The 21530-nt window shown below is 37.9% G+C and overlaps 1 protein-coding gene across 2 annotated transcripts in view; it reads right to left on the bottom strand.

Annotated features, from left to right (window-relative positions):
* LOC121370666 (inactive tyrosine-protein kinase 7-like) overlaps positions 1–21530 on the bottom strand; it is a 146416-nt gene that overhangs the window by 74662 nt on the left and 50224 nt on the right. For both annotated transcript variants that reach the window (XM_041496053.1, XM_041496055.1), the window contains exon 3: positions 4499–4634. In XM_041496053.1, coding sequence (XP_041351987.1) covers positions 4499–4634 — 136 coding nt within the window. The remainder of the gene's footprint in view (positions 1–4498; positions 4635–21530) is intronic.

Here is a 21530-nt window from a genome sequence, read left to right as displayed (position 1 = left end):
GCATGTTTACCTGAACTGATCACAATTTTCCATGAAAGGAAAGGAACATTTCTTAAACAACACCTCAGCGCATTTTAAACTCCAGTGTCCAATATGTATGGATATACTGACACTTGGACAAAATCAAGAAAACTCTCTGTCACCACAGGTTAGTTCTACTAAAGGGTCTTTCACATGTTACTGGTGATTGAGAGCAGGTTACTTCTACTAAAGGGTCTTTCACAGTTACTGGTGATTGAGAGCAGGTTACTTCTACTAAAGGGTCTTTCACATGCACTTTTCCGTAATCAGAATGGTATATACCACACCTATACAGTGTACTGGTCGTACCTGAACTTGTTGTGGTACATGTTACTGGTTGAGAGCTATACAGTGTACTGGGCGTACCTGAACTTGTTGTGGTCCATGTTACCAGTGATTGCGACCTATACAGTGTACTGGTCATACCTGAACTTGTTGTGGTACATGTTACTGGTGATTGCGACCTATACAGTGTACTGGTCGTACCTGAACTTGTTGTGGTACATGTTACTGGTGATTGCGACCTATACAGTGTACTGGTCGTACCTGAACTTGTTGTGGTACATGTTACTGGTGATTGCTACGTATACAGTGTACTGGTCATACCTGAACTTGTTGTGGTACATGTTACTGGTGATTGCGACCTATACAGTGTACTGGTCGTACCTGAACTTGTTGTGGTACATGTTACTGGTCGTATCTGAACTTGTTGTGGTACATGTTACCGGTGATTGCGAACTATACAGTGTACTGGTCGTACCTGAACTTGTTGTGGTACATGTTACCGGTCATTGCGACCTATACAGTGTGCTGGTCATACCTGAACTTGTTGTAGTACATGTTACCGGTGATTGCGACCTATACAGTGTGCTGGTCGGACCTGAACTTGTTGTGGTACATGTTACCGGTGATTGCGACCTATACAGTGTGCTGGTCGGACCTGTACTTGTTGTGGTCCATGTTACCGGTGATTGCGACCTATACAGTGTACTGTGTACTGGTCGTACCTGAACTTGTTGTGGTACATGTTACTGGTGATTGCACCCTATACAGTGTACTGGTCGTACCTGAACTTGTGGTACATGTTACTGGTGATTGCGACCTATACAGTGTACTGGTCGTACCTGAACTTGTTGTGGTACATGTTACTGGTCATACCTGTACTTGTTGTGGTACATGTTACTTGTCGTACCTGAACTTGTTGTGGTACATGTTACTGGTGATTGCGACCTATACAGTGTACTGGTCGTACCTGAACTTGTTGTGGTACATGTTACTGGTGATTGCGACCTATACAGTGTACTGGTCGTACCTGAACTTGTTGTGGTACATGTTACTGGTGATTGCCACCTATACAGTGTACTGGTCGTACCTGAACTTGTGGTACATGTTACTGGTGATTGCCACCTATACAGTGTACTGGTCGTACCTGAACTTGTTGTGGTACATGTTACTGGTGATTGCCACCTATACAGTGTACTGGTCGTACCTGAACTTGTTGTGGTACATGTTACTGGTCGTACCTGAACTTGTTGTGGTACATGTTACTGGTTGTACCTGAACTTGTTGTGGTACATGTTACTTGTCGTACCTGAACTTGTTGTGGTACATGTTACTGGTGATTGCGACCTATACAGTGTACTGGTCGTACCTGAACTTGTTGTGGTACATGTTACTGGTGATTCTGACCTATACAGTGTACTGGTCGTACCTGGACTTGTTGTGGTACATGTTACTGGTGATTGCGACCTATACAGTTTACTGGTCGTACCTGAACTTGTTGTGGTACATGTTACTGGTGAATGCAACCTATACAGTGTACTGGTCGTACCTAACTTGTTGTGGTACATGTTACTGGTGATTGCAACCTATACAGTGTACTGGTCGTACCTGGACTTGTTGTGGTAAATGTTACTGGTGATTGCACCCTATACAGTGTACTGGTCGTACCTGTACTTGTTGTGGTACATGTTACTGGTGATTGCGCCCTATACAGTGTACTGGTCGTACCTGAACTTGTTGTGGTACATGTTACTGGTGATTGTGCCCTATACAGTGTACTGGTCGTACCTGAACTTGTTGTGGTACATGTTACTGGTGATTGCCACCTATACAGTGTACTGGTCGTACCTGAACTTGTTGTGGTGCATGTTACTGGTCGTACCTGAACTTGTTGTGGTACATGTTACTTGTCGTACCTGAACTTGTTGTGGTACATGTTACTGGTGATTGCGACCTATACAGTGTACTGGTCATACCTGAACTTGTTATGGTACATGTTACTGGTGATTGCAACCTATACAGTGTACTGGTCGTACCTGAACTTGTTGTGGTACATGTTACTGGTGATTGCGACCTATACAGTGTACTGGTCGTACCTGAACTTGTTGTGGTACATGTTACTGGTGATTGCGACCTATACAGTTTACTGGTCGTACCTGAACTTGTTGTGGTACATGTTACTGGTGATTGCGACCTATACAGTGTACTGGTCGTACCTAACTTGTTGTGGTACATGTTACTGGTGATTGCGACCTATACAGTGTACTGGTCGTACCTGGACTTGTTGTGGTACATGTTACTGGTGATTGCCACCTATACAGTGTACTGGTCGTACCTGAACTTGTTGTGGTACATGTTACTGGTGATTGCCACCTATACAGTGTACTGGTCGTACCTGAACTTGTTGTGGTACATGTTACTGGTCGTACCTGAACTTGTTGTGGTACATGTTACTGGTGATTGCCACCTATACAGTGTACTGGTCGTACCTGAACTTGTTGTGGTACATGTTACTGGTGATTGCCACCTATACAGTGTACTGGTCGTACCTGAACTTGTTGTGGTACATGTTACTGGTCGTACCTGAACTTGTTGTGGTACATGTTACTTGTCGTACCTGAACTTGTTGTGGTACATGTTACTGGTGATTGCCACCTATACAGTGTACTGGTCGTACCTGAACTTGTTGTGGTACATGTTACTGGTGATTGCCACCTATACAGTGTACTGGTCGTACCTGAACTTGTTGTGGTACATGTTACTGGTCGTACCTGAACTTGTTGTGGTACATGTTACTTGTCGTACCTTAACTTGTTGTGGTACATGTTACTGGTGATTGCGACCTATACAGTGTACTGGTCATACCTGGACTTGTTGTGGTACATGTTACTGGTGATTGTGACCTATACAGTGTACTGGTCGTACCTGAACTTGTTATAACACATGTTACTGGTGATTGCGACCTATACAGTGTACTGGTCGTACCTAACTTGTTGTGGTACATTTTACTGGTGATTGCGACCTATACAGTTTACTGGTCGTACCTGAACTTGTTGTGGTACATGTTACTGGTGATTGCGACCTATACAGTGTACTGGTCGTACCTAACTTGTTGTGGTACATGTTACTGGTGATTGCGACCTATACAGTTTACTGGTCGTACCTGAACTTGTTGTGGTACATGTTACTGGTGATTGAGAGCTATACAGTGTACTGGTCATACCTGAACTTGTTGCTGGTCGTACCTGAACTTGTTGTGGTACATGTTACTGGTGATTGTGACCTATACAGTTGCTGGTCGTACCTGAACTTGTTATGGTACATGTTACTGGTGATTGCGACCTATACAGTGTACTGGTCGTACCTAACTTGTTGTGGTACATGTTACTGGTGATTGCGACCTATACAGTTTACTGGTCGTACCTCAACTTGTTGTGGTACATGTTACTGGTGATTGCGACCTATACAGTGTACTGGTCGTACCTAACTTGTTGTGGTACATGTTACTGGTGATTGCGACCTATACCGTGTACTGGTCGTACCTAACTTGTTGTGGTCCATGTTACTGGTGATTGCGACCTATACAGTGTACTGGTCGTACCTGAACTTGTTGTGGTACATGTTACTGGTGATTGTGACCTATACAGTGTACTGGTCGTACCTAACTTGTTGTGGTACATGTTACTGGTGATTGCGACCTATACAGTTTACTGGTCGTACCTGAACTTGTTGTGGTACATGTTACTGGTGAATGAGAGCTATACAGTGTACTGGTCGTACCTGAACTTGTTGCTGGTCGTACCTGAACTTGTTGTGGTACATGTTACTGGTGATTGTGACCTATACAGTTGCTAGTCGTACCTGAACTTGTTGTGGTACATGTTACCAGTGATTGTGACCTATACAGTGTGCTGGTCGGACCTGAACTTGTTGTGGTACATGTTACTGGTGATTGCGACCTATACAGTGTGCTGGTCGTACCTGAACTGGTTGTGGTCCATGTTACTGGTGATTGCGACCTATACAGTGTACTGGTCGTACCTGAACTTGTTGTGGTACATGTTACTGGTGATTGCGACCTATACAGTTTACTGGTCGTACCTGAACTTGTTGTGGTACATGTTACTGGTCGTACCTGAAGTTGTTGTGGTACATGTTACTGGTGATTGCGACCTATACAGTGTATTGGTCATACCTGAACTTGTTGTGGTACCACAGGATGGATGGTTCTGGGTTGCCAGTAATCTCACACCTGAGCGTCACGTCCACACCAGCAGTGACACCCTCGGGCTGAGGTCTTCTCAACTCCACATCGGCTACATCTTCAATCCCTGTCAAATTGAGAACAAACTTTAGTATTAAACTTCATGTGTACAGTTTAGTAATACAGATTATTAAAACATATGCTGACTGTAGCAATCACAATATATTATAGTTACAAAGACCTTCACAGTAAGTACAACTTTTAGTTCTGCTTATTAGCAACTTCCCTTATGTTGTATTAAAGTTAAAATACAATTTATTTTTGTCAAAAAACCCTTCATGGTTTTGTCAAAAGACATTTGGTTATGTATTTAAATTCATGGATCTAAAAGGTAGTACTATAAATTTGTTTTATATGTATACATGTATTATATCTTAGATTTGTTGAGTGCAATATAGTCCACGAATACACAAACTTTAGACCACCAAACAAAAGTGATTTCACAGTATTACAATTTACATTCAGTAGCTATACTTAAAACTACTTAAAACATTTACATATGTAATCTACTAAGAGAACTTTTAATTTTAATTATCAGCTAAAATTAATTAATATAACACCATACTGAACAAATGTCAACATGTTCACTGCTGACTATGATACACATAACTGAAGTTAATAAATGTAAGGTTATGTTACTTGACACTTATTTCACAGGTTGTATAATATATCATTTACCACAGGATTTATAGGAAAATGATTTGCATTATAGCTAGATCTGTATTCTGTGAGGAGGTATAATGATGCTACAACTACAAATCAGATAAACAACCTGTAATAATGACCACCAGATAAAGAATATATTTCAATGGAAGGTGATATTTAGGATGGCCATGTGTTATAGGTTATAGAATAAATATAATAAGTCACGGTATACTGAATATCTGTGACTGAATGAACCACACCTTTTCAAATGAATTAATCATGGATGGATGGATGGATGGATGGATGGAATTATCAACTCAGCATATAGCTAGCTCACACATTTGCTGTGTGAAGGTTTCTACATTTGTTTGACAGGTAGTAGTCACTTTATACCATAAACAGGGTGGGTGGGACATAGCCCAGTAGTAAAGGTAGTAGTCACTTTATACCATAAACAGGGTGGGTGGGACATAGCCCAGTAGTAAAGGTAGTAGTCACTTTATACCATAAACAGGGTGGGTGGGACATAGCCCAGTAGTAAAGGTAGTAGTCACTTTATACCATAAACAGGGTGGGACATAGCCCAGTTGTAAAGGTAGTAGTCACTTTATACCATAAACAGGGTGGGACATAGCCCAGTTGTAAAGTTAGTAGTCACTTTATACCATAAACAGGGTGGGACATAGCCCAGTAGTAAAGGTAGTAGTCACTTTATACCATAAACAGGGTGGGTGGGACATAGCCCAGTTGTAAAGGTAGTAGACACTTTATACCATAAACAGGGTGGGACATAGCCCAGTAGTAAAGGTAGTAGTCACTTTATACCATAAACAGGGTGGGACATAGCCCAGTTGTAAAGGTAGTAGACACTTTATACCATAAACAGGGTGGGACATAGCCCAGTTGTAAAGGTGGTAGTCACTTTATACCATAAACAGGGTGGGACATAGCCCAGTTGTAAAGGTAGTAGACACTTTATACCATAAACAGGGTGGGACATAGCCCAGTTGTAAAGGTAGTAGACACTTTATACCATAAACAGGGTGGGACATAGCCCAGTTGTAAAGGTAGTAGTCACTTTATACCATAAACAGGGTGGGTGGGACATAGCCCAGTAGTAAAGGTAGTAGTCACTTTATACCATAAACAGGGTGGGTGGGATATAGCCCAGTAGTAAAAGTAGTAGTCACTTTATACCATAAACAGGGTGGGTGGGACATAGCCCAGTAGTAACGGTAGTAGTCACTTTATACCATAAACAGGGTGGGACATAGCCCAGTAGTAAAGGTGGTAGTCACTTTATACCATAAACAGGGTGGGACATAGCCCAGTTGTAAAGGTAGTAGACACTTTATACCATAAACAGGGTGGGACATAGCCCAGTTGTAAAGGTAGTAGTCACTTTATACCATAAACAGGGTGGGATATAGCCCAGTAGTAATGGTAGTAGTCACTTTATACCATAAACAGGGTGGGTGGGACATAGCCCAGTAGTAACGGTAGTAGTCACTTTATACCATAAACAGGGTGGGATATAGCCCAGTAGTAAAGGTGGTAGTCACTTTATACCATAAACAGGGTAGTCACTTTATACCATAAACAGGGGGGGGGGGGGGGGGGACATAGCCCAGTAGTAAAGGTAGTAGTCACTTTATACCATAAACAGGGTGGGATATAGCCCAGTAGTAAAGGTAGTAGTCACTTTATACCATAAACAGGGTGGGTGGGACATAGCCCAGTAGTAAAGGTAGTAGTCACTTTATACCATAAACAGGGTGGGATATAGCCCAGTAGTAAAGGTAGTAGTCACTTTATACCATAAACAGGGTGGGATATAGCCCAGTAGTAAAGGTAGTAGTCACTTTATACCATAAACAGGGTGGGTGGGACATAGCCCAGTAGTAAAGGTAGTAGTCACTTTATACCATAAACAGGGTGGGATATAGCCCAGTAGTAAAGGTAGTAGTCACTTTATACCATAAACAGGGTGGGTGGGACATAGCCCAGTAGTAAAGGTAGTAGTCACTTTATACCATAAACAGGGTGGGATATAGCCCAGTAGTAAAGGTAGTAGTCACTTTATACCATAAACAGGGTGGGTGGGACATAGCCCAGTAGTAAAGGTAGTAGCCACTTTATACCATAAACAGGGTGGGATATAGCCCAGTAGTAAAGGTGGTAGTCATTTTATACCATAAACAGGGTGGGGAACATAGCCCAGTAGTAAAGGTAGTAGTCACTTTATACCATAAACAGGGTGGGACATAGCCCAGTAGTAAAGGTAGTAGTCACTTTATACCATAAACAGGGTGGGATATAGCCCAGTAGTAAAGGTAGTAGTCACTTTATACCATAAACAGGGTGGGACATAGCCCAGTTGTAAAGGTAGTAGTCACTTTATACCATAAACAGGGTGGGTGGGACATAGCCCAGTAGTAAAGGTAGTAGTCACTTTATACCATAAACAGGGTGGGACATAGCCCAGTAGTAAAGGTAGTAGTCACTTTATACCATAAACAGGGTGGGATATAGCCCAGTAGTAAAGGTGGTAGTCACTTTATACCATAAACAGGGTGGGGAACATAGCCCAGTAGTAAAGGTAGTAGTCACTTTATACCATAAACAGGGTGGGATATAGCCCAGTAGTAAAGGTAGTAGTCACTTTATACCATAAACAGGGTGGGATATAGCCCAGTAGTAAAGGTAGTAGTCACTTTATACCATAAACAGGGTGGGACATAGCCTAGTTGTAAAGGTAGTAGTCACTTTATACCATAAACAGGGTGGGTGGGACATAGCCCAGTAGTAACGGTAGTAGTCACTTTATACCATAAACAGGGTGGGACATAGCCCAGTTGTAAAGGTAGTAGTCACTTTATACCATAAACAGGGTGGGTGGGACATAGCCCAGTAGTAAAGGTAGTAGTCACTTTATACCATAAACAGGGTGGGACATAGCCCAGTTGTAAAGGTAGTAGTCACTTTATACCATAAACAGGGTGGGTGGGACATAGCCCAGTAGTAAAGGTAGTAGTCACTTTATACCATAAACAGGGTGGGATATAGCCCAGTAGTAAAGGTAGTAGTCACTTTATACCATAAACAGGGTGGGTGGGACATAGCCCAGTAGTAAAGGTAGTAGTCACTTTATACCATAAACAGGGTGGGTGGGACATAGCCCAGTAGTAAAGGTAGTAGTCACTTTATACCATAAACAGGGTGGGATATAGCCCAGTAGTAAAGGTAGTAGTCACTTTATACCATAAACAGGGTGGGATATAGCCCAGTAGTAAAGGTGGTAGTCACTTTATACCATAAACAGGGTGGGGAACATAGCCCAGTAGTAAAGGTAGTAGTCACTTTATACCATAAACAGGGTGGGATATAGCCCAGTAGTAAAGGTAGTAGTCACTTTATACCATAAACAGGGTGGGACATAGCCCAGTTGTAAAGGTAGTAGTCACTTTATACCATAAACAGGGTGGGTGGGACATAGCCCAGTAGTAAAGGTAGTAGTCACTTTATACCATAAACAGGGTGGGACATAGCCCAGTAGTAAAGGTAGTAGTCACTTTATACCATAAACAGGGTGGGACATAGCCCAGTCGTAAAGTTAGTAGTCACTTTATACCATAAACAGGGTGGGATATAGCCCAGTAGTAAAGGTGGTAGTCACTTTATACCATAAACAGGGTGGGGAACATAGCCCAGTAGTAAAGGTAGTAGTCACTTTATACCATAAACAGGGTGGGATATAGCCCAGTAGTAAAGGTAGTAGTCACTTTATACCATAAACAGGGTGGGATATAGCCCAGTAGTAAAGGTAGTAGTCACTTTATACCATAAACAGGGTGGGACATAGCCCAGTTGTAAAGGTAGTAGTCACTTTATACCATAAACAGGGTGGGTGGGACATAGCCCAGTAGTAACAGTAGTAGTCACTTTATACCATAAACAGGGTGGGACATAGCCCAGTAGTAAAGGTAGTAGTCACTTTATACCATAAACAGGGTGGGACATAGCCCAGTTGTAAAGGTAGTAGTCACTTTATACCATAAACAGGGTGGGTGGGACATAGCCCAGTAGTAAAGGTAGTAGTCACTTTATACCATAAACAGGGTGGGATATAGCCCAGTAGTAAAGGTAGTAGTCACTTTATACCATAAACAGGGTGGGTGGGACATAGCCCAGTAGTAAAGGTAGTAGTCACTTTATACCATAAACAGGGTGGGTGGGACATAGCCCAGTAGTAAAGGTAGTAGTCACTTTATACCATAAACAGGGTGGGATATAGCCCAGTAGTAAAGGTAGTAGTCACTTTATACCATAAACAGGGTGGGGAACATAGCCCAGTAGTAAAGGTAGTAGTCACTTTATACCATAAACAGGGTGGGATATAGCCCAGTAGTAAAGGTAGTAGTCACTTTATACCATAAACAGGGTGGGACATAGCCCAGTAGTAAAGGTAGTAGTCACTTTATACCATAAACAGGGTGGGTGGGACATAGCCCAGTAGTAACGTGCTCACCTGCTGCTCACTTGGTTTAGGATCGATCCCCATCGGGCTATTTCTCATTTCGGCCAGTATTCCACAGCTGGTGTAACAAAGGTCATGCTATGTACCATCCTAATGGTGGGATAATGCATACATAAAAGATCCCTTGCAGCTAATTTATCAAAAAGAGTAGCCAATGGAGTGGTGTTAGTGAGTTTCCTCTCTAATCATCTCTGTGGTCCTTAACCATATGTCCAACGCCATTTAACCGCAATTACAATGTGTTGAATGCACTGTTAAATAAAACACATCTTTTTTTCATAAGATAAAAGTCTATTCTAAACTTGTTATCCAATGAGGTATGATGTATCCTGGAGTTTACATGGAGATTGGTGTACACACAGTCAGAGAACACCAAGAGAAGCCTTCAGAAGAGCCACAGAGGTGGCAGGGACGACAAGTCACATTACAAGTAAAACTATGCCCAGTACAAATGTTTCTCTTGTATGTGAGCATGCATTTGAGACATGTACATGCTAACCTGACATGTGGTATTTGGTGTTGGTTCACCTGCCTTTCATGTCTGGCCATACATTATGCCGGTCTGCTGACACAGCTCATGATTGCTAATGCAACATGCCCGCCAGACTCCACCATAAATCACCATCCCATGTCAGCCAAACCACCATCCTGGACTGGCAACAAACATGACCAGACATAATGTTCACTTTGGGACATATTAACTTCGCCGTTCGGGCCAACACTCCTGGTGACCAAACGTTGCCTAATGTTAAAAAGGTCATGTCTGCTGCGGGCCCCTGTGCTGCCAGTTGCTTGTTTGATAAGCTCCAGTCTACCCACGGTGCACTGTTAACTTTGCTCCTCCTATTACTAAGTCGTGGCCTCTGACAGACAGGATGCCACAATGCCTATAAATCAGGTTCTTGTGAGCTTTTCTACTGCTAACAACCTGAATTGAAATCACTTTTAATGGGGAAAGTTTGTAACAGGCCACAAACCCTTTATGTGGTATCATTAGGTTGCTTCTGACTGCCGTCACTGACTGGTGAAACTTTGAAATAATGCAGAAAACACACAGGTTACTGAACCAACAGCCAAACTAATTATGGCCTGTTGTTCAAATTGCACTAACAAGTCGCACTAACAAGTAAGTAATGTCAGAGTTTATGTGTGATAATCAGCAGGTGCCAGTTACTGCTTTACCCCACAAGCATTAATGATGACAGATACTGAAACTAGCGGCGGGGATATCAAGATTGGTAATGAACACATTTGCTATTAAATAAAGACAAAATAGTACATGTAATGGAAAATGACAATTATTGATAAAATAATTTTATGTTATGTTTACTGTATTTTTACATGTATAAATTTATATTTGAATCAGTGATTTGCATTGGGGTGTCGATTAAATGTCCATCAGGCATCCAGCTATACATCCATCCACCTATCTACCCATCCATCCACCCATCTACAGTGATCAAGTGATTGTGCCAATTAAAATGTCATGTGTTTAAGAGACAAATGACAATTATTTAATGTGTGGTATATGTGTGTACATGCACACACGTGCATACATTCATGTTCTGAATGTAGTCACTGACTGAGGTCAGTCAGTCAACAGATGGTTATACTGTAAACAGTTTAATGATTGGTGATTATAAAAACTTTAACTATTTTTTCCCAGGCACAATCTGATGACCTGCATTTTAATGGGCTACAGATAAGTTAAACAGTTTGTTTGGTTTAACACACCACTTGTGCATGTTAATCATCATTAGTTGGATATCAAATATTTTGTAATTCTAACACATAGCTTTCAAAGGACCCCTGCTACATTTTTCCATTGCCAAGGGATCTGTTATATGCACTTTCCCACAGACATGCCCAAGACAGGCATACTTAAACCTTTCATTTTGTCTTTCCCTTGAGCAGTAAATATTCGAATCCTGTACAAGTAGTATTATGGATGGTAATCTTTTCAACAGTACACATCTATAGCACCTGCCACTGCTAGCTCAGGGCAGTAAACCCATCAACCACTTGACCCAAATGCTTTTGTATTTTGGAATATAGCCTAACTCACCAACATCTAAATGTCTGTATAACAAGCAGTGATTTTAGGGTTTTTTTGTGGTTGTTGTTGTTGTTTGTTTGGGTTTTTTTTTTGGGGGGGGGGGGGAGGGTGTTTTGTAACCTCTTTATTAATTAATTTATTTATTTTTATATTTATTTATTTATTTATTTGTTTATAACCCAAAAACGTAGGCCTACACATATCTTGTACAAAAAAAGATAAAAGGGCAATGGATCTGCTTATGATAAACTAATAATTAAAAAGTTGTTTTAATTTGGCCTAAACAGTGATAAAAAAATGTTAGTGTCTCTCACAAGCCCAAGGTAATCATTCGTGGGACAGCCTCAAACTGTAAAGTTGTACAATATTCCAGGTCTGGACTCAGCCAAGCCCTCGAGGGGTGTGTAATCCATCAACGAAGCAGGGCCTGTATTGACTGGCCAAGTCATTTAATTATTGTTTTATTTACATCTGTAGTCTATACAGAAACAGACCCGGTCATCAGTGATGAATAAGAATTAATGAACCACTGTGGATATATAGATAATCAAGACTCATGTCAAAAATATATCCAAAATAAACTGGTAAGAAAAACTAAATTTAAATTAATGTAAAAATAGAGTTAAAATTTTGGGCTTGCTAAAACAAAATTTCACTTGATACATCTTGACACCTGGCAATGTTACTAGTTTCGTTTTGGATATGGCTAAATATACAATTTACATGTTACCAATCACTGTATTAGAGTCTGAACTTCAATGTTTAGGGCAGAGTTCAAATGGTTATTTTCTATTTTTATAATTTTTAAAACAATCCTACATGTGTTAGGGCTTGTATGATTTTAGAAACATGTTTTTTCTTGGGGGGAGGGGGGGGGGGGGTTGGAGAGGTGGCAAAGGCATGTTGAATGCTGATGTATATTGTTTTGAAATCAATAAAACAGTATGGTACCATAGGGTTGGGTGGGGGGGGGGGGGTTGTGGTTTTTTAATTTTGTTTTGTTTAGTGTTGTATTATATACAAAGTCATCATTTTTAGTCATACTATGTCATATATTCTGACTGATGAAATGTTCATTGATGACAAAGTAAATTCAATTTATGTTTTGGAGGGACATAAAGGTAAAGTTTTTTCTTTGTGAACACTTTGTGTCAGTTTTGCACAGATAACCATATTCAGTACTTAGGTCACTGGAAAGACAAGGAATGTCTGTTTAAGGACTGTTTAATCAATAGTGATTGAGAAAAACACAGCAAAAACATTACTTCCTGAAACCCCTGTTCTGTCTGGTATACATTAACCCAATATACTTTCTTGTTTGAAGCCGTATTTTGGGGTTTTAATTTTATCTTCCTGGCTCTTTTCGTGACAGCCAGTACTGGGATGCGAACCACATCACATCACCGGTTCTTTCCACCATTGGATTCACTGCTTTTATATACAGGCCAAATTACAGCGAACTCTGTCTTTTAAGCATGGCTTTATACTGTGAACCAGTTCTTGTGAAGAAAAGCCAGTGTTATATAATGTGTTTATAATGTACATTTAATAAGCAGACAAAACATATTATGCTATCCATTCTTTAGATGATCAAGCCTGTAGATTGTCATTATAATTCAGGTGCTCAACGATTTCAACACGAGTCATTAACTTTGGCAAATAACAATTGATTATATGCCATCAGCTGAAAACAAATATTCACTTTCTGACCCATATGACAGTGGCAAAAAAAGATAGAATTCTTTTTGGGCACCATTGTGCAGCTGCATGTGTAATGAGCCGTTAGCATAATCTAGCAAAATAAGACTTTTGTGTAAAACTGGCATCCATGAGAAAATGGCTTCAGATATGCCAAATCTGCAGAAAATAAATCAATCTACCTTTTGAAAAGTGATCATCGGTCTCAATAGCATTCTCCACAATTTCCTTTCACCATCTCACATTTACGATTACAACTGTATAAGTTATTATGCAAGCCGACTCCAAATGACAAAATTATTCATCACTTGTATTAGAAAGTGTTTATTTTTAACATATAAAAATTCACCTTCTATTGGGAATGGTCCCTATACAAGATTTTTATGAAATGATTTGTCAAATGCCATTGTCATTAAGCTTTCAAACGTCTTCCTGTGTAGTTCTTCAATTCAAATAAAACCACCAAGTTGAAATAATTTATTATAAAATACAAAAACTTGACAGCATTTATAGAATCAATTGCATTCTAAATAAAATGTATTCAAATCATATGAGTATGGCAACTCGCAGCTTGAATGGTTTCCCCATGATCATGTCACTGTGCCCTTCCTAATTACCACTGGTACTGCTGGTGTCAAAAGATCTCTTGCTGTTCTTTACCTCAGAAACTGACCAACTAATTCCCTTAAAGGGCACCTTGTATAAAAACCACCTGCCTATAAAATATCATATCCTTAAGCACAAGCTAGTGCATTATATATACAACCAATTGGTCCTCAAAAGGTAGTCTCCTGGATGGGCTGACAAAATGTTCTACTAGTACATATACGAGTACTAGTATACAAACATACATCAACATGTACATTTAGTCAAACCTCTTCAAAAGGACACCTCTATTAAAGCAGCCTTCCTTCTTAATATGTTTTAGGTAACCCAAACACAAAAAATTCATATTTCAGGGGGTTTTAAAATAATTAAAAACATTTAATTATCAATTTTTTAAAGTAAGCATATGAAATATGCTTCAATAAAGTAATATTGATTTGAAGAACCACTTCTAGATGGCAAAGATATCAATATACATGATATTGAAATGAGATGTTCTGAATGCATGGTTACAAACTGGACAAGGAAGTCTTTGTTTTATCATGACTACACCCAACTACATACAGTCTACAAAATCCATGTTTATAAATAATGGATGTTGGCAAATTATGGTAAGCCGATGCATTCAGTTTTGCGAACCACGAGCAAGAGTTTAATGTGAAATAAATATATGCAATACAATTATTATAGTGGCTCATATGTTATAGAAAGAAGATCACCCAAATAATATTTTTTTAGTGACTAATGCTATTAAATTTTAATATTTAAAGTCACTTAAACGGGATTCTGGTCACATATGGTGACATGGCGATCTGGCGACTGGCAGTTTCAGGTCCTGGGAGGGATGTATTCCACTGTATGTACTTGTCATCTTGAATAAAGATATTGAAGACCTATTTGCCTGTTTATGAAATAAATAATTTAATTCAGTGGAAATTTCTCCAGGATGGAATAAGTCATGCCTGTGTATGCAATCAAAGTGGATTATTTATGTGACTACTTGTGCAGCTTGGTGTTGCGTTACCCAACCCGAGTGCACATCTGTGGTACTGCCATCAGACTGGGCAGCGGCACAGCATGGTGCAGGCGCTGTGATGTGGTAGTCGCGGCAGGCCCCGGTGATGATGGCGGGCTCAGGTGTGTCACTGAAATAACCTGCACTTGACAGCACTCATTATTCCTCCATCAGCCAGCCACACTCTCACTTAGCCATGTTTACTTTCTCTCTCTCTCTCTCTGTCTTCTCCAATGGTCCAGACAGCTGCCATGGTTTGTAATTAATGGTTATTTCATAACACTTAGTTTCAAACTGTATGTATGCATGTGTGCTTGTTGATGCCATTTTGTAATTTGTTGAAATTTAAAACAGAATTTCATTTGGATGGTATTTGTTAAAATTTCTAGTTAAATACTGATCAGTACATAGTTAAATTTCTATTTTATCATATCATTACAGAAGCTAAAAACTGAACAACTCTTGAATTTAAGATTAATATGAACATAATTTAAAAAGCGTTATATGTCACATATAATTGATGAGTATGAATAAACATTTTTTGACAAAAATTAATTTTGGGGGATAATATTTTACTCATAATCTCTTCATTATGATCTTCACCCCAAAAAAAGCATTCTAAGAATCTAAATATATACAAATTGTGTTAATAACAAAAAAAATCTAATTACATTGAATGTCTATTATTTCTTGTTTACAGGGTTGTATGATTAGACAAATAAATTGGAAGGGTTAAAGATGGATTGACAATTATGGGATTCAGAAGTTAATATTTAAAAGCAGAAATGGATGAATGAATGGATCAATGAAAGAAAGAAAGAAAGAAAGGAAAAGAGAAGAGAGAAATGAGAAATAAATACCACAGTACAGAAACCAAAAATGAATGGGAATGGAGTTAATTATTGGTCAAAATTTATTAAACAACATATCATGGAAATGTCATATACAAACTATAGTACTGAAAAGAATGCATAGATTTTCTATTTCTGTTAAATTGCTGTTAACTACCTTAACAGTTAAAGGCACTTATGCACAATACAGATATAAGCCCTAAATGAAGCCTTGTTTGTAATAGTTAAATAATGGTCTATTTCTGTCAACAGGTAACAGCTATATTGTCACTCGGCTGAGCAATTGTCATAATTCAAGCCGCATGTTGTCGACGGTAACAGTAAGTGTGAAGGGCTATCCACTATGATCATAATGCCATAAAACCATATGTTATGGTGATATAATTGTAAATCCAAGGTAATAAATGTTCGGGGAAAGCTGCTAAGAGGTCTGGCTTGCTGAATGTGATACAGAGGGAAAGCCATTTCCCAGGCAGTAAGCACAACGGTGAGCAAATAAAACACTACTTGCACCGCAACCTCAAACATTTATTATTTCCTCAACACGTTTCCCCCTCTTTCTTTTCCTCCCACTACTTAATACCAGTCAAGAGAGTAAAGGTTTTCATATACCCTTATCTGATCTGCTACAGTAAGTATAGTTAAACGTGAATCAAGGGAAGAAAAAACAAGATTTACAGATACAGTCAGTCAACATGGGGCAAATTTCACACTGGGATGATCAAGCTGAAAATCCGTTAGGGCAATGGGTCACTTTTTATGTCTCAATAACAAGATTTATACAGCCATAATTTACTAGCAATATGAGCGCTCCGTGGTAATTAAGATGACTGACATTTTTATGCAACAGGCTAAACCAACACTCGTAACAACGTGAACAAGTCTGGAAGTGTAACCGTTAATTAACAGAATTCATTGTACACACTTACAGAATTACAATAAAAACTTAATTTTTCATTTTATAACTGTATACTTGGTATAGCATAGCAAAGTAAACTGCATGTAGTTACATAATGTGAAGGAATTTTTTTTTATAGTTACAGATCCCAAAATAAAGCAGCCTGGCATGATTGAAAAATCAATTTTTGCTCCAGGAGATAAATTTTTGGATCAGGTATAAAACTGCAGCAAAGTAAGGTTGAATTTTAAACTATGTACCTGGGATATTCAAAGATTTGAGGGTTAATGAAAATTAGTTAAATGTATCCACACCTAACAAAACAAGGATTAATATAGTTTAATTAGGATGTGCCAGTCAGAAATGTTTAATTTGTAATAATTTCATAAATTATTTAAATTCTCCCCCAAACTAATATTAATATGTAAACTTAGGCAGACATTTGTAATTATAATAATGTTTAATTAAATCCAAATACATGTACATTTATATATTAAAAAATCAAAAACTCTTAAATGGAATAGAACACAAATTTGTATATCAAAGGCTGTGGTATGTGCTATCCTCTATGTGGGAAACTGCATGTATAAGATCACTTGCTGCTAATGGGAAAATGTAGTCAGCTTTCTCTGACACAATTATCAAGATTTGACATGATTAAGTAATGTGAACTGGATAATGTGTAGTTGTAACACATCAATATTTCCAATGAGTAATTTGTAACCAAAAATGAAAAAGACTTCTTGATTATCATAACTAAGTGTTATTGCAAATATACCTGTACATGTATATTCAAGAAAATAAAGGCCAAAATAATATGTATATGATCATGGTTTGAGCTCTGTGATTTTCATAATTCAAAACTGGTTCAAAAATTAAATAAGGAAAGAAAGAAATGTGTTATAATGAACTCAATACCAACTCTTTTTTATGTGGTTTAATAATGAAAAATTAATATAATAATAAAATATAAAATTAAAATGAATAAATAAATTTTTATTTCAACAAAATTACTTAATTTAATAAATACATGCATGATCTTCACCCTTTATAAGGTGTCAGTGTTGTGGCATTTTATTAAACGTAATAATTTAAACTGCAATTTAGAGCGAACAAAATGACAAAGATCATTATGCAATGACTTCAAGCCAAATGTGCATTTTAATAGTTTATATTAAAGGGACACACCCTAGTTACGGCTAGTTGTTAACCATTACGGCGTTGTTTTTCGCTATTAAACTCATTTTTTCACAAATAAAATTGTACTTTACTTACCGTTTATTATTTAGAATATATATTTCCATTCACCTGAAGTGTTTTTTGGTAATCCTGGTGTTTGTAATACCACAAAATGCATTTTTCGTATTTCTGAAAAACTCACGCGCGTCTGAGAAAAAAAATGTTGAGCAGACAAGGTCTAATCTATTTTTAGAGGGGATATTTCCATTTCAATGTCACAGACGTTGGTATACCACGTGACCGTTATCATTTTGGTTCGGTTTGTTTTCTCGTGCACGGTTCGCACAATCAACATCTGATTTGTTGTTGTTCATTTGTGAGATTTTTCTTCACAGTTCGTGAACATTTTCAGTAACAATAAAGTTCAGACAAGTAAGTATCTCAATACAAAACATTACAAACCCTTAAAAGCAATAATTTTGCTAAGTCCTACGATATTTGGAGAGGGGATACAACCAGGACAGAACAGTTGGAACATGTCCAGGAGAGGTGAAAAGAACGCACCCCAAGTCTGTGAAATTTGTCGTGACGTAGGCATTGTTGTGCTTCAAGCGAAATCTACCGGTGACATCAGAATACAAACTTTCAAAATTATTTCAAGCAATTGGGACATGGGGATTCCCATGGTATTTATTGATATAAAACCTGCTTTTTCACTCCATTTGATAAAAACGTGATCTAAGTGTGTTACAGGTTTGCAGATTAACCAAATTATAATTTATTTTCGCTGGATGGAACTAGGGTGTGCGGCTTTAAGAACAAAATTCAATAATTAATCATTTGTATATATATATACATTATTTATTGCTTTAAGTTTTGGAATAATAACTATTAAAAACATTTTGTAGTATTAATATGGTAATATAGTTCAGTCGTCAGCATCATTATTTTGTTGTCAGGTTCTATGTTCATTCGGAAATTTTCTGAATTGCATATTCAGTCTGTCGTAAAATTTTGTCATTGAATATTATATTAAAACAGCTGAATATTCTATTAAAATGCAAAGTGCTGAGTAACTGTTAATAGGTTGATGTTCTTGGACAATATAATAATCAGGGTTTCTTTTTTTTGCTTTAGTAAAATGAAAGCGGTGAAAAATCAAATAACATTTGACTGATCAATAAAAAATTATACATTTTTAACAAGTGGATGTTTATTGTGTGCCTTTGTTTTTGTAAGCCTAATTACAATTCAATTAAAAGTCGGTGAAAATGAACTAACTGTTTGATTTTATTAAACTACTGTGAGTCAGTAGTGACTTGATCCTAACAATGAAAAGTGTGAATAATAACAGGCCAAGAAAAACTTCAATCCACTTATAGACTTGTACATTTTCCTGTTAAATTTTTCTTTTCTTTCAAAACCGGCAAGTATATATTGCCACATCACTCTTACATGCAAATAGTTTATTTGAAAAAAAGTTGTGAATATTTGTATGTGTGGATGGAAATATCATCAGATATTTGATCCTTTGGCCAAATCTGTGGGGTTTTTCTCTTCTTATCACATTAAGTATATACACAGGAACAGCTATATGTTCTAGGCAAAAAGTGTTTGTCAAAACATGAGTAGAAATATTAATCATACAGGCTGCTGTGTTATTTTCTGATCCTGTGACACTGATTAAAATACAGTCTTCCAAAGACGCTTATAACTTTACAAGATACATACATGTATGTATGGTATTACTCCTACAGACTGCAATATACAAGTAGATGTACATGTGTACATACATGTATGGTATTACTCCTACAGACTGCAATATACAGGGAGATGTACATGTGTACATACATGTATGGTATTACTCCTACAGACTGCAATATACAAGTAGATGTACATGTGTACATACATGTATGGTATTACTCCTACAGACTGCAATATACAGGTAGATGTACATGTGTACATACATGTATGTATGGTATTACTCCTACAGACTGCAATATACAAGTAGATGTACATGTGTACATACACGTATGGTATTACTCCTACAGACTGCAATATACAGGGAGATGTACATGTGTACATACATGTATGGTATTACTCCTACAGACTGCAATATACAGGTAGATGTACATGTGTACATACATGTATGTATGGTATTACTCCTACAGACTGCAATATACAAGTAGATGTACATGTGTACATACATGTATGGTATTACTCCTACAGACTGCAATATACAAGTAGATGTACATGTGTACATACATGTATGGTATTACACCTACAGACTGCAATATACAGGGAGATGTACATGTGTACATACATGTATGTATGGTATTACTCCTACAGACTGCAATATACAAGTAGATGTACATGTGTACATACATGTATGTATGGTATTACTCCTACAGACTGCAATATACAAGTAGATGTACATGTGTACATACATGTATGTATGGTATTACTCCTACAGACTGCAATATACAAGTAGATGTACATGTGTACATACATGTATGGTATTACTCCTACAGACTGCAATATACAGGTAGATGTACATGTGTACATACATGTATGTATGGTATTACTCCTACAGACTGCAATATACAAGTAGATGTACATGTGTACATACATGTATGTATGGTATTACTCCTACAGACTGCAATATACAGGTAGATGTACATGTGTACATACATGTATGTATGGTATTACTCCTACAGACTGCAATATACAGGTAGATGTACATGTGTACATCTGTGTTCATATTCTCTACTCCTGTGACACTGATTAAAATACAGTCTTCCAAACACACCTAGGATTACAGAACATACCATGTAAAAGGCAGGATACATTTTAGACCATAAGATGTATTTGATGTTTGCATATACAGTACCTGTACAAGTCTGCAAATTCATGACAATTAACAGAGGATAATAAATTAGTTATTTTCACTTTTATATCATGAATGAAATAATTTTTAATTAACAAAAGCTTTAACTTACCGGTTGGGAAAATTAACAATGAATTATTTTGAATTTGATACACCTAATTCTGGCAGAAGAGGATTGGCAATTGATTTGAGATGGGTTTTTTGTTTGGGGATGTGTGTTTGACCTGAAGTACTATACATGTATATACGATTATTCAAAACATATAACCGGTCTGATCGTTTTGTAAGCAATATATTTTGTAGTTTAATTTTGAACATCACACCAAGTTGTTGATAGATGATACATATTCACATGCAAAGAAGACATTACTCTCTTTGCCTTAAGCATGAATTCTGACAACTCCCTACAGACTTGGAAGCTGAATTGTGTGAACCTGTGAACACATACAGCACAACAAGACACTATCAATCTGAAACTCTAGCAATGTAAACTTCAAAACAACATCCATCTTTTGCCTGGCTTGCATGGGTCATTAAGCGAGACCCCCTGCCGCTGCCGAATACAAGCTGTAATGATAACCTCCAGGAAAA

Source organism: Gigantopelta aegis, chromosome 4, assembly GCF_016097555.1.
Source record: "Gigantopelta aegis isolate Gae_Host chromosome 4, Gae_host_genome, whole genome shotgun sequence".
Classification (NCBI taxonomy): Eukaryota; Metazoa; Mollusca; class Gastropoda; order Neomphalida; family Peltospiridae; genus Gigantopelta; species Gigantopelta aegis.
This window is presented reverse-complemented; position numbering and strand designations above follow the sequence as displayed.